The 13357-nt window shown below is 56.9% G+C and overlaps 1 protein-coding gene across 5 annotated transcripts in view; it reads left to right on the forward strand.

Annotated features, from left to right (window-relative positions):
• SGSM2 (small G protein signaling modulator 2) overlaps nucleotides 1-13357 on the forward strand; it is a 37139-nt gene that overhangs the window by 18615 nt on the left and 5167 nt on the right. For 3 of the 5 annotated variants that reach the window (XM_080678775.1, XM_080678774.1, XM_080678776.1), the window contains exons 4-18: nucleotides 244-402; nucleotides 917-984; nucleotides 1083-1228; nucleotides 1560-1694; nucleotides 2196-2320; nucleotides 2725-2792; nucleotides 3020-3180; nucleotides 3343-3469; nucleotides 5007-5141; nucleotides 8550-8703; nucleotides 9479-9543; nucleotides 9633-9778; nucleotides 10192-10320; nucleotides 10534-10716; nucleotides 12909-13292. In XM_080678775.1, coding sequence (XP_080534901.1) covers nucleotides 244-402; nucleotides 917-984; nucleotides 1083-1228; nucleotides 1560-1694; nucleotides 2196-2320; nucleotides 2725-2792; nucleotides 3020-3180; nucleotides 3343-3469; nucleotides 5007-5141; nucleotides 8550-8703; nucleotides 9479-9543; nucleotides 9633-9778; nucleotides 10192-10320; nucleotides 10534-10716; nucleotides 12909-13292 — 2185 coding nt within the window. The remainder of the gene's footprint in view (nucleotides 1-243; nucleotides 403-916; nucleotides 985-1082; nucleotides 1229-1559; nucleotides 1695-2195; nucleotides 2321-2724; nucleotides 2793-3019; nucleotides 3181-3342; nucleotides 3470-5006; nucleotides 5142-8549; nucleotides 8704-9478; nucleotides 9544-9632; nucleotides 9779-10191; nucleotides 10321-10533; nucleotides 10717-12908; nucleotides 13293-13357) is intronic. The other 2 variants (XM_080678778.1, XM_080678777.1) reach the window with 2 other exon arrangements.

Below are 13357 nucleotides of genomic sequence, written 5' to 3' on the forward strand. Positions count from 1 at the left end.
CCCTCCCTCTGCTCTTACCATTTGGTATTTGCTACTCCCCAGATTGGCTTCCTGGGCTCATTTCTTGCAGGGCCTCCAGCCTAAGGGTGAGCCTTGGCCACTTTCAGGCACAAGGCCTTCAACACCTCCATCTAGTCAGTCCTCTGGGTTCTCATCTTGTGGCACCAAACTGCACTCCCAGTGCCACCAGCCTGGGGCTCAGCCCTGGGTTCTCGCATTCTTAAAGCCCACCCCTCTTTGCAGGAAACCCTTGGGTAACCAGGAGGCCCTGCGGAGACAGGGCTCTACCAGTGGGAAGGCCCCAGCCCTCAGCCCGCAGGCCTTGAAACACATATGGGTCCGCACAGCGCTCATCGAGAAGGTGCTGGACAGGGTCATGCAGTACCTGGTGGAGAACTGCAGGTGAATGCCCCTCCCTGGGGCCCAGCTCCTGAACATCCCTTCAGCATCGCGCCTCTGCAGGCTTGGCTGTCCACCATAGCCTGTGAGCATGCCCCATCGCCCCTGCAGCACCTCGAAAGCATGGGCTACACCACACACCTCACCAAGCACAGTTCTTGTTTGTTTGTTTTCTTAAAAAATGCTTTATTGTTGAAAGTATTACATATGTCTCCTTTTCCCCAGTTGATCTCTCCCAGCCTGCTCTCACCCCCCAAGCACAGGCCCTTACCCCCCTACTGTCTGTGTCCATTGGTTATGCTTATATGCATGCATATGCTTATATGCATGCATACAAGTCCTTTGGTTGATCTCTTACCCCCCCACCTCCCAAAGTTCAGTTCTTATGGGTTTACTTCTTCTTGGTGACTGACATGCATTTGGTCTCTGTGGGAACGTCCCTACTTGTTGAGCTTGACTGCCCTGGAATAAGTCCGGGTGCCCCAGCAGTCCCCCTGTCTGTCTCTCCCACTGGCAGCAAGTACTACGAGAAGGAGGCATTACTGGCAGACCCCGTGTTTGGCCCCATCTTGGCCTCTCTTCTAGGTGAGCCTGAGAGCAGAGTGGCCTACACTGGGCCAGTGGGAGCTGAGGGTCAGGTGCTGAGGGGGCACCATCCGAGCTGGCTGTCCCTGTCTCCACAGTGGGACCCTGTGCTTTGGAGTATACCAAGCTCAAGACAGCTGATCACTACTGGACCGACCCTTCTGCTGATGAGCTGGTCCAGAGGCACCGTATCCGGGGTCCCCCTAATCGTCAGGACTCCCCTGCGAAGCGCCCAGCCCTAGGAGTAGGCATCCCTTCCCTACCCCTTGTGCTCATCCAGGCTATGCCCAGGGGCCTGTAGGGAGGGGCAGCTGGTCACCATGCTCCTTGAAGATACAGGCTGGGCCTTGGAGATGTCCCAAGGTAGTGGCCATCCGAAAGAGCCTTTTCCCCACACTGGCACTTAATGCCAGGAGCACACCACTGGTTTGCGGCTAGAGAGCAGAGGGTGGCTGAGAGCAAACCAGGGGCAGGAGGACCCCTGGGGTCAGCTAGAGAGGATCTGCCTGGAAACCTAGGGTCCTCCCTCCAAGGCTGATTTCCCATGGCTGGGGCTGAGCTGGGACTTTGTGCAGATCCGGAAGCGGCACTCGAGCGGCAGCACTTCGGAGGATAGGCTCGCTGCCTGCGCCCGAGAGTATGTGGAATCCCTGCACCAGAACTCCAGGACGCGGCTGCTCTATGGCAAGAACAACGTGCTGGTGCAGCCGGTAGGAAAGCTTAGTGCTCGCCCTCATCCTCTTCCAAGGGCCCCAGGAAGGAACCTTCCAGCCACATCCATCCCTTTCTTAAGGGGCTTGACTAGAGAGAAGCCCCCTCCCGCCCCCCCCCCACCCCCAATTCACTGATTCATGCCCAGTCTTGAATGGGCAGGAGCCAGAAACGGCATCTGTTCTGGCTGAGAACCAGAGCATCCGGGGATGGGAATGGCAGCCAGCAGGCAGCTTGGGTATGGCTGGCCCAGGACATACCTGGCATCCAGGAAGCTGACAGGGCAGAGCCAGTGGCACCAGGCCAACCAGGAAGAGTTTATGCCTATATCTGTGTGTGGCTCGTGTCTCCCCTGCTTCTGCCCGGCCCCATTCCAGGACCCTGGGTTGGACTAGCTGGGCCTCCCCCACTCCCACCTGGAGCTCGTTTTCCATTGGCCATTCCTGGAAGCCTCTCAGCCCCTCGTCATCTCTATCTTCTGGTGTGTCTCCTCCCCGCAGAAGGAGGACATGGAGGCTGTCCCCGGCTACCTCTCCCTGCACCAGTCTGCAGAGAGCCTAACGCTGAAGTGGACTCCCAACCAGCTCATGAATGGGACTCTGGGGGACTCCGAGCTGGAAAAGAGGTGGGGGCTTTGGGACTCACCGCAGGAGCCACGGAAGGGAGTGAGAGCTTGCCACCAGGCAGGGGGATGGAGAGGCCCAGCCTGCTCCAAGAGGCAGGCTCACACCTTACCCGATGCCAAGAATTGCAGAGAGAGGCTGCCTGGAGATATTCCCAAGCTCTCTAAGATCCAGCCAGTCCTGGACATTAAGAGGTTTGCCTGAGCCAAGCTCGAGGCATCTGAGGCTGCCAGGCTCTGTGCCATGAGGGCAGCACGGAGCCCAGAGGGACATGACCGGCTGAGGTCACTTCTCGGCTATGGTCATCGTGTCTACAGGGTGGTTTCACGGGTGTTGGGGCCAGGAAATGAGGAAGGCAGGTTGGCTGGTCTTGCGACACAGTGACACCAATTTGGTTCCTTTCCAGTGTTTACTGGGACTATGCCCTGGTTGTGCCCTTCAGTCAGATTGTCTGCATCCACTGCCACCAGCAAAGTGAGCCTTCCTTGTCCTGGGCACAGGGGTGGGGGAAGAGACTGCCTTCTCCAGTCACACACTGTGCATGGTCTGTTGAATGTCTGTCCTCTTTTGGTCATCCCCATACTCTAGCCCTACTGTCCTCCTATCCAGTCTGGAGGCATGGCCAGCTGTGCTGCAGCAGTGGCTGGGAGGTCTTGGAGGCCCAGTTTCGCTCACCCATGTTCACTCCCCCTCTCCCCCAGAGAACGGTGGCACACTGGTCCTGGTGAGCCAGGATGGCATCCAGAAGCCACCGCTGCACTTCCCGCAGGGGGGACACCTACTCTCCTTTCTGTCCTGCCTGGAGAATGGGCTTCTGCCTCGGGGTCAGCTGGAGCCCCCACTCTGGACCCAGCAGGGGAAGGTACGCAAGGCTTGGGAGGCTCTGGGTGAAGGTGTGTGTGAGGTGGGTTCTCTGCCCACCTCCCTTCCTTTCCCCACACAGAGTTCCTAGGAACAGCCTTGGGTGGGACCCAGGGATGGACTCTGCCCTGGACAGGCTAACTACCCACCTCTTCTTTCCCAGGGGAAGGTGTTCCCCAAGCTACGGAAACGTGGCAGCACGCGGTCTGTAGATGTGGACGAGATGGGCACAGGCTGGGCCACAGACTACGTGTTCCGGATCGTTTACCCTGGTCACAGGCATGAGCACAGTGAGTGTCCCATACTTCCTCTGTGGCGAGAGAAAGACACTTCGGGGGTGGGGGAGAACAGCATCACCCAGGAGGGGCAGCAGGCAAGGTCCACTGACCAGGCCGGGTTCAGTTCTTAGCCTCTCATTGGACCTTTTTCTGCAGATCATCCCCCTGAGAATTTGCTTCTCTTCTGCCTGTTGTCTTTCCCTTCCCTTGTCACCCCAAGACTCTTGGCTCAACTGATCCAGGGGTCTCTATACAATATTCTCTTAGTCATCCATTCACGCCCTGCCCCAGGGGAGGAATGTGGTGAGACTAGATACAGAGGGTGGAGGACTCTCCATTTCACCCCGGCCCCCTGCCTGACTTCCACACGGTGGCCTGGGTGCGGGATCAGCGCTGCTTTTTGGATGGTGCATATTGTTCACTGACTCCACCACAGCCAGAGCCCTCCTCAAACCAGCTGCTGATGAGAGAAGCCGCAACTGGAATAGGGGGTGCATCTGAAGAGGGTGAGGCTTTCAGCTGGGGGGGCTGGAGCTGAAAGTGGCTTGGCACTTGTGGGTCCTGTCCCACCTGGACATACACATCTGGATCCTAAAAGGTGTCCACCAAACCCAGAGTTCCCTTTCTGGTCAGAGTGCTCTGCTCCCCACAGGTTTCTCCGGGCCAGACTCACTGATCTTGGGAAGAAGGTCAGGGAATTTGCCAGCCCGGAGCATTTGCCAGACCACCTGCTTCCTAAATTTCCTAACTTGTGCCAATAAGTTGTCAACAAGTTGTCTCTGTATTAACAGACAGATTACCCAGACTGTAAACACATAGCCGCAGCACAAGGAGTCCCAACAGGCTTGATGGGCAAAGATGTGGGGATCCCCTCCGCTCCCCGCCATGTGCCTGACTAGGAGACACATTTGCAAACCTGGCATTTAATCTCGGCCTATTGCTCGGCTTAGGTTGTTCAGGCTGCACTTCCTCTCTTAAGCCTTGGCATTTCCCATTTCTGGTCACTTCATTTCCCTGGAGGGCAAGCCAGGTGCCAAGGAGCTGAAACCCAGTGGGTGACTCAGGCTCCTCGAGAGCAGCTCTGGGAAATCCTTGGAGGAGAAGTTTGGATTTATAGTCTGAAGGGGGAGATTTGGGGTAATCTTCCGATTTGGCCCAGCCTGACCATGACACAAGCTGAAGGGTGATCAGGATCCATCTGCCGACAGTCACGCCCAGCCTGAGCCAGGGCCGGGAGCTCCTAGCTGCTGGCCTGTCCCAACTGGTCCCTGTCTTTCACTACCCTGGCTCCCCCATCAGTTCTCTCTTCTCTGCTCTTCCTAGAGAGGGCCTTCTTCAAAATGTGGAGCTCTGTAGCTGCTGCCGTCCCCCCCACTTTCTTCCATACTCTCCCCAGTAAATCAAAGGACTCTCGGCTCCCCTCTCTTCCATCCCTGCAGGCTCAGGGTGACCCGAACTCCATTCTGCTCCCCAGGAGGACAGATCCGGTCCCTCCTGCCCCAGGACCAGGGTCCTTATGCTTTGCTCTCTCGCTGTTCTCTTTGAGCAGTCACTATTAACTACCACCACCTAGCGGCCAGCCGCGCGGCCTCGGTGGACGATGATGAGGAAGAGGAGGATAAGCTACATGCGATGCTCTCAATGATCTGCTCGCGGAACCTCACAGCTCCCAATCCGATGAAAGGTTTTTATCCCTCCCTTTCTCCCTGACCTCCCCCTTCCCTCTGCCCCACCCCCTGGGCCCACCGGCCACCCACCGCAGGGGCTCGAACTGCAGTGTTGGCATTATGGGACCTGCACCCTGGGTGGTTTCCCTTCCATCAGGAGGCAGACCTGGGAGGGTAGGAGGATGTGCTGCAAGAAGAGGGGACCAAGCAAAATGCATTTGGCTCTGAGCTCTGTAAGGAGAAGGAAGAGATCCCGCAGTGAGAAGGCCTGATGATCTGATAGTCCCTTGGAAACTCTGAATGGCTATCTGAGTCCTGTTCCCACTCCTGGACAAACCCAAGACAGTGTCTCTCTTTCTCTCCTGCTGGCTGGGCAGACTGGCCTCTGGGCCCTGTGCCTCTGACTCCTAACTCAACGGAAATAGGACAGAAGTACCAGGCCCCTCCTGGGCAGGGGGTGGGGCCATCCTGGAAGGAGACCCAGAGCTCTGTTTACCCAGCGGGCCTGGGTGTTCCAGCAGGCACTGCCTGGTGTTTTAGTATGAAATCTAGAACCTAAGTCAGGTGTGTTCCACCCTCACGGACTTCAGAGTGCACAGCTGCAGAGGTCCCTTCATTGTAAATGACACAGCACAGTGCTCACAGCCACTTGTCCATTGCCCATCTTAGCACAGAGCTAGGCTGGTGGAGAGGGAACCCCACTCTCCTTTTGGAGTGTGATCATCAGCCAGGGAACCTGTGCGGGCTAAGCCAGGGTGCTCAAGTGATATTGGTTATGAAGGGCCAGCTCTCTTGGAGTTTAGGGGAACTTCCCCATCGCCGTGCCAGTAAGTCTCCCCATCCGTGGGCAACCAAGTCCGTGGCCTAGCACACCCTCAGCATACCCTGCCAGCTGCCCTTTACTCACCACATACCTGCCTTCATGTCTATCTTCCCTCCCAGCCATTCCAGTGGGACCTGCAGGCCAGCCTGGGTGGGAACGCAGGGAAACCTCACTTGTGATGTTTATTGCCTGCACATGGCCTGCCATCTGGTTCCTTACAAGCCTGGGCTTGGGGCTGATGCTTATTATAGGCTGACTGTAAACAGTGTGGGAAGGGTGAGTCAGGAGAACCCGGGCTGACCCTTCTTACCCCCAGGAACTGGCTGGGGGTGGGAAGGGGGGTCCCAGCCAAGCCCCTGTCTTAGAAGACTTGGTGATAGGAAGCCCATTCCTGACTAGTCTTCATGCTGAGGCCTCCAGGGTCAGAGAAACCTTCAGGCCCAGAGGGTGCAGAGGCCTCAGGGCTTATGTGGGCATTCTCTTGGGGAACTAGGGCCAGCCTACCCAGTGTGCCAATATGCAGCACCTGGGACTCTAAGACTTGGGAAAGGGGTGGAGGCATGAGAGCAGAATCAGCAGGTGGTTGGGGAGATGGTGTGAGAGCCCCCTTCCACTCCATTCCATAATGACAACACTGTTGAGTCCATCCTGCTAGCCGTTGCTTTACAGGCCTGCAACATGCTTGACTTGTGCATGTGAATCAAGTGGCGGGTGTCCAGACTCTCCTCTCCTTTCCCTCCCCCCTTCTCCTGCTGCCTCCCCACAGAGCAGAGATGCTGTTCACTCTAATTCTGCTCCAGGCCAGGCACCTTTCACTCGGAGTCTTAGGGGCTGTGGGGTTCACCCACCCTGATTGTTTTGCTTCAGACTTCCCTCATGCTCAGAGGAGAGAGTCAGAGTCAAAGCTGACCCAGCAGCGCCCCCGCCCAGCCTGCTGCCCCTTGCCCAGTCACTCCAGAGCTCCAGCTGTCTGCACTGGGTTAATTCAGAAACATATTCATGCTGGCTGGTTCAGCTCCTTCCTGGAGAATTAAGGTGAAGAGCATTGACCCAGGAGACTTGCCCTGGCTGAGCCCTGCTTTCTGGGCATGAGCTCGTTTCCCTGTGTGCCCACCCTCTGCCCTCTGCACCTGTTGCCCCTCACTGCCTGCCCGCCTGCTGCCTGCTGCCTGCCTGGCTGGGCCTGCTCCCACCCCAACTCAAGACTGGCCTCTCTCCTGCCTGCTGTAGGGGCATGAACTAGGCTCCTGCCCCACCCCACCTGCATCTGTCTGCCCACCCCCCCTTCTTCCCAGAGTCTTCGGCACAGCCTGCAACTGCTCACTCCCAGAGCCGCAGCCCCTCCACACCAAGTATGTTCCCTTAATTTGCCTCTTGGCGGAGCTGAAGGGCCAGATCTACAAAAATCCCACCACAGGTCTGGGAAGAGATTCCCGGCCAACATGGGGCAGCCCCTGAGGGGACTGGAGGGCTCAGCTCAGCCCCTCCCACCAAGGCACCCCCAGAGCTGGAGTCTGGCTCCCACAGAAGCCAGGCCTTCATCTGCTCCAGACTCAGCAGGCCAGGGCCCAGGAAGAAATACTGCTTGAAAGAATTCATCACACACACAGCTGTCTTTCCCTGTTCTTCTTCACTCTTCTCTGTCCCCTCCTCCCTCCTAGTGCCGTCTCCTAGTCCTTTCACTTCCTGCCCTCACTTTGCTTCATCTTTGTGGCTCACTGGACCTGCTGAGCCCCCCTGAGCAGCGCCTTGCTCCACTTGGGCCCTAGAAGCTCTCAATGATCTTGAGTTCTGATTCCAATCAGCTGGGCAGGCTGAAAGACTCCATCTACCTTTGGTGTAGATGTGTCCAAGGAGCTGTCTTCTGAGGCTGCACCTGGGGACATTCTTCTGGCTGGTGGAGCTCTCATCCCTGTCCTGATCTGGCAGCCCTGGGACTTTGGCCCTTCCTGTCAGCTCACTTGTGTGTTCGTAGGAGGCCGCCACACTGAGTGCAGTCAGGTTAGGCTAGGATGGAGAACTCAAGAAGGACCCACAGAGCGGGCAGCAGGGGTGCCTGGCCTGCGCAGAGAGCCCTGACCCTCAGGCACTGGCTACCAGGTCTAGAACCCTCAGGAGTCCTCCAGGTCTCTGATCAGTGGAGACTCTGCTCAAAGTTCGCAGTTCCAGGTCCAGGCACCTACCTGTGCCTCTCAGAGTCTGTCTAAGAGGACCAGGCTGAATCATTGGAGGCCATGCCAGCTGGCAGCATTTTAGGGAGCTCAGGCTTTTGTTGTTCCTTCTCTTTCTTTCCCTGCCAGACTCTAGAAAAGCGTTTTCCATCACTAAAAGCAAGATGGAGAGAACAGACACAGTCATGCACAACTCAGTCAAAGTATTGTATCACGTACAGAAAGGTTAGGTGGAGGCTGGGACGTGTCAGGCACCCTCCCTCTGCACCATCGCCATCTCTGGGTTCTGGACCAGGCAGACACTACCCCTGTGGTTCCCCACCAATGGGTGATTTCATGCTGCAGCTCTGGGCACAGAGGTGGGCATGCTGCAGGGTGGCTGTGGGGGGAGGCCTGCCAGGCCCTGACCATGGCCCCCTTCCTGTCCTCAGATGCTGGTGACATGATCGAGATGCAGGGCTTTGGGCCCAGTCTGCCAGCCTGGCACCTAGATCCCATGTGTAGCCAGGGCTCCTCCTGCTTCTCCTGCTCCTCCCATAGCTCCCCATATGCAACTCCCAACCTCTGCAGCTGTGTCCCCGACCGGTGAGTGGGCAGGGAGACACTTCCATGTAAGTGTGTCCATCCATGTGTGTGTGCCAGTCTGTCCTTAGGGGCTGTGTCACTTGCCTGACAGGGTGGCCTCAAGTTGGTCAGACCTGGGTTTGAATTTCATTTCTGCTATCCATGTGACTTTGGCAAGTTACTGAGTCTCTATGTTTCTGAGCCTCAGTTTCCTAATCTGTAAAATGGGGGTCAAATCACCTACTTCCTAAGGTTCTTGTAAGGACTAAATGAGGTATATAACCATGTGAGTACCCAGAGCTGTGCCTGACACATAGGTGCTCAGTACTTGTGAGCTCCCCTTCCCAGTGTGACACAGATCCTGTCATCAGGCTGTGTGTCTGGGGACACGCAGCAGTCATCTGGGCACCGGCCATGTTCTGGGAATGGCATTGGAATGGTGTCTGTGTGCCAGCACTTGATGCTCTTGCCGGCTGCTTGATCGGACCTGTTACTTCTTTTTACCTGCCACTCCTGATGACTCAGAGATGGTTCTTTCCATTTTTCACTTGAGGAAACCAAAATTCATTAACATGAGGTGAAGTTAGTTGCCTAAGCTCCCCTGGGGGGTTGGAGGCCAGGCTGGACTCTCAGCAGCTCCGACCAGGGTGGCTGGAGCCCACTGACATGCCGCCGGGCTAAGGGTCCTGCTCCCCGCACCACCCCGAGGGCCGTACGTGCTCCCCTCAGTGTCCTCACTTCTCACCCTCCTCCCAAAGCAAGAGCCACAGCCCTCTGAGCCAGGTTGATTCCACAGGTTGCCCCTCAGGCTACTGTGTGAGAGCATGAAGAGGCAGATCGTGTCCCGGGCCTTCTACGGCTGTGAGTGTGGGGTGAGGTGGGGCCATGGGAGGCAGGGTCAGGGAGAGGCGTCCTGGTCACGGCCTCCTGGCTCACCCCTCCACCCCCAGGGCTGGCATACTGCCGCCACCTGTCCACGGTGCGGACCCACCTGTCAGCGCTGGTGCATCACAACATCATCCCGCCTGCCCGGCCCCCTGGGGCCTCAGGGGGCCTCACCAAGGACGTGTGGAGCAAGTATCAGAAGGATGAAAAGGTGCACGCTGTGGGCCAGGGCCAGGGCCGGGTCAGGGGCTGGGGCGGGCAGCGGTGGGTGCTGTGTCTGCTCTGGGCGCAGCTGTCACAGGATAACTGGGCATTCAGGTGAATTCAGGTGTGGGTTTCCCTGGGAAGGGCACTGGGCGGGTAGTCCGTTCTGCTTCCCTGTTACCCCACAGCCTTGGGCAAATCTCTGCACCTCTCTGGGATTCATTTCTTCCCTGGAAGGAGGGGGTTGAAGTAGGTCCCAGCCAGCTCTAATGTGGGGCAGGGGGATGTGGCTGCCCAACGCAGGGTCTCCGTGGGCTTCAGCGGTGACCGAGTCAGTTCCCAGCCCCAGCTCTCCCTCGGGTGGGTCACCCAGAGGGTAACTGCGGGGACTGCACAGTCTCTACTCCCTGGGCCCCTCAGAACTACAAGGAACTGGAGCTGCTGCGGCAGGTTTACTATGGAGGTGTGGAGCACGAGATCCGCAAGGACGTCTGGCCCTTTCTGCTTGGCCACTACAAGTTTGGCACGAGCAAGAAGGAGATGGAGCAGGTAAGGGGAGCTCTTTCCCGTGGGGTAGGGGGACGGGGAATCGGGCCAAGGGACCCATACAAGCTCAGTGGAAAGAAACGTGGCAGGGGAGGGTTCACAGAGACACCCCACTGTCTCTCTGCTGGGCCCCAGCCTAGTCTTCAGCTGTCCCAGCTCCTGCAGAGGAGGGCCTGGTGCACCCCTCCCCTATGGTCATGGTGTATCCGAGTCCAGGTGGACGCAGTGGTGGCAGCAAGGTACCAGCGGGTGTTGGCGGAGTGGAAGGCCTGCGAGGTGGTGGTGAGGCAGCGGGAGCGGGAGGCGCACCCAGCCACACTCACCAAGTTCTCCTCGGGCAGCAGCATCGACAGCCACGTGCAGCGCCTCATCCACCGAGACTCCACCATTAGCAATGACGTGAGCCAGCGGGGACCTGGGAGCGGGCGGAAGAAAGGGGTGGGGTGAGAGCCACCAGCATTTCACACTCAGGAGTCCTGAGCAGCAGCCCAACCTCTAGCACTCACTGCAGTGGACCCTTGGAGAATGGCTTCATGTGTCTCTGTCTCTTTCTCTGGGTGTTGCAGGAATAAAGTGAGATAGTGCTTTGTGATAGTTTTTTGTTTGTTTGTTTTTATTTTTTACAGAGAGGAAGGGAGAGGGATAGAGAATTAGAAACATCAATGAGAGAGAAACATCAATCAGCTGCCTCCTGCACACCCTGCACTGGGGATGTGCCCGCAACCAAAGTACATGCCCTTGACCAGAATCGAACCCGGGACCCCCAGTCCACAGGCCGACGTTCTGTTCACTGAGCCAGACCGGTCAGGGCCGTTGTGATCGGTTTTAATGGACTAGGAGGGAAAATGGATTTATGGGGATTAGGGGAGCCCTCCCTGCTCCTAGTGAGTCCTCAAGGCTAAGAATAGGCAGCCCTGGCGTCTAGTCCCAGGGCCACTACTGACAAGATGAGTGAGGTCTTCCCATCCCTGGGCCTCAGTCCCCTTTCAGCCCTACTGCCCTTTGATTGTAGCGGCTTCCCTGAGAGCTGTTGCTAGAGGCCAGGGGAACCCATAGAGCGGTGTATTGGTATCCACCGGCAAGATCTCCTGCCGCTGTGGAGTCCGTCACCATCTCACAGAACTGACGCGCAAAGGCAGTTCAGAGCCTGCCTAGCTCTGGTGGAGTCACCCCCGCTCTAGGTGAACAAGCCTAAACAAACTGCTCTGGGCCCGACAGAAGTGATGAGAAGTCTCAGGATCAAGGCCACTCTTTTACTAACATATTTTTTTCTTTAAAATTGCTGCTTTAGATAATGAGTATTCTACCTACTTTACTAAATCTTTCCTAATATTAACAGAAAACTCGAGCTGGAGCAAGACTGAAACAGATATAACACCAAGCACACTCTCCTTTCCATGTGCTTTGTTCTTACTCCCTGTTTGGGAGCCTATTCTTTCTCTCTGGCTTTGGGCTTCATAAGATCCCGAGTCTGTACCAGTGCCCAGCTGCTCAGCTCACAGACAGCAATGGCCTCGCGGGCCCTGCTCTGGGTTCCGATTGCCTTGGCCTCGTGGCCTTACCTGATACTAACCCGACACTTCATGCTTCTTACCCAAAGTGAAAACTCCTTTTAGCATCCCTTTCCCTACATAGTCCAAATAGAAAAAAAGTAAAAGCCAGTCTGGATATGTCTCTCTTCTTTTCCCTGTACTGGTCCATGGTGAGGCCTGTTTCCAATCAGCACAATACGTTTCCTTTCACTTCTGACCTCTCCTCAGCTTGTCTGAGGCCAGTATAACAGATCAGGTCCTTGCTAGAAAAGTTCCCTGCCTTGTTGGTTTTCCTAACGCCTCCAGGCTGCCTCCCTCCCCCCGCCGCACGCACGCACGCACGCACGCACGCACGCACGCACGCCGGCCCGCCCAGCACACTGAGGAAGCGCTCCTGACCTGAGGCAGCCTCATGACTTCAGGTGTTTGTAGAATGACACCGCTCACACTGCCATCAAGTACCATTGCGTGTCCAGGCCGCCAGTCTCCCTTCTTCCCTGCAGCAGCCACAGGAAGCCTGGGGTGTTCCCCTTTTCTCATGCCCCAGGAAGAAGCAGAGGAAGGGACTGGATAGGGCTGAAGTCTTATTTTTTTTTTTAATCTTTTTTTTTTTATATATATATTTTATTGATTTTTTACAGAGAGGAAGGAAGAGGGATAGATAGTCAGAAACATCGATGAGAGAGAAACATCGATCAGCTGCCTCTTGCACACCCCCTACTGGGGATGTGCCCGCAACCAAGTTACATGCCCTTGACCGGAATCGAACCTGGGACCTCCCAGTCCGCAGGTCGACGCTCTATCCACTGAGCCAAACTGGTTTTGGCAGGGCTGGAGTCTTCATGTTGGCCTGGAACCTCATTTTTCCACCTGGCCAGCTGGATCAGAAGGGGAGGCTTGGTGCCCAGGGAGGCAGTGCTGGAGGCCATGGGGTGGAGTAGGGGATGTGAAGAGAATTCTCCATCCCTCTCACTTATTCTGACCCCAAGAAGGAGACACTGAGCTGAGGGAAGGGGCTGGGGTGCAGGTATGAGCCCCACCATCTGTTTTCCTCACCAGGTGTTTATCTCTGTGGATGACTTGGAGCCCCCGAAGCCCCCAGGCACTAAGGATTGCAGACCAGAGCCCGAGGAGGCACCGGGAGCAGGGCCCCTGGGCACGGCCATGGTGGAACAGCAGCAGTCAGTGGAGTTTGACTCTCCAGACTCAGGACTGCCTTCCTCTCGCAATTATTCCGTGGCCTCAGGCATCCAGTCGAGCATAGATGAGGGGCCCAGTGTGGGCTTCGAGGAGGACTGCGGTGGGGAGGAAGGCTCCGACAGGCCGGAACCTGCAGTCCACACTTTCTCCGAGCCTCAAGATCCCAGCCAGGAGAAGGCCTCTCGGGCCAGCGAGCTGGAGGCAGGAGAGGAGCTTGCGGCTGTGTGCGCTGCTGCCTACACTGTAGGTGGCCATTCCCAGGCACTGTTATCAGCTGGCCTAGAGCCCTCCTGCCATCCCAAGGCTTG

Source organism: Plecotus auritus (assembly GCF_963455305.1).
Source record: "Plecotus auritus genome assembly, chromosome: 7".
In the NCBI taxonomy this organism is placed as follows: Eukaryota; Metazoa; Chordata; class Mammalia; order Chiroptera; family Vespertilionidae; genus Plecotus; species Plecotus auritus.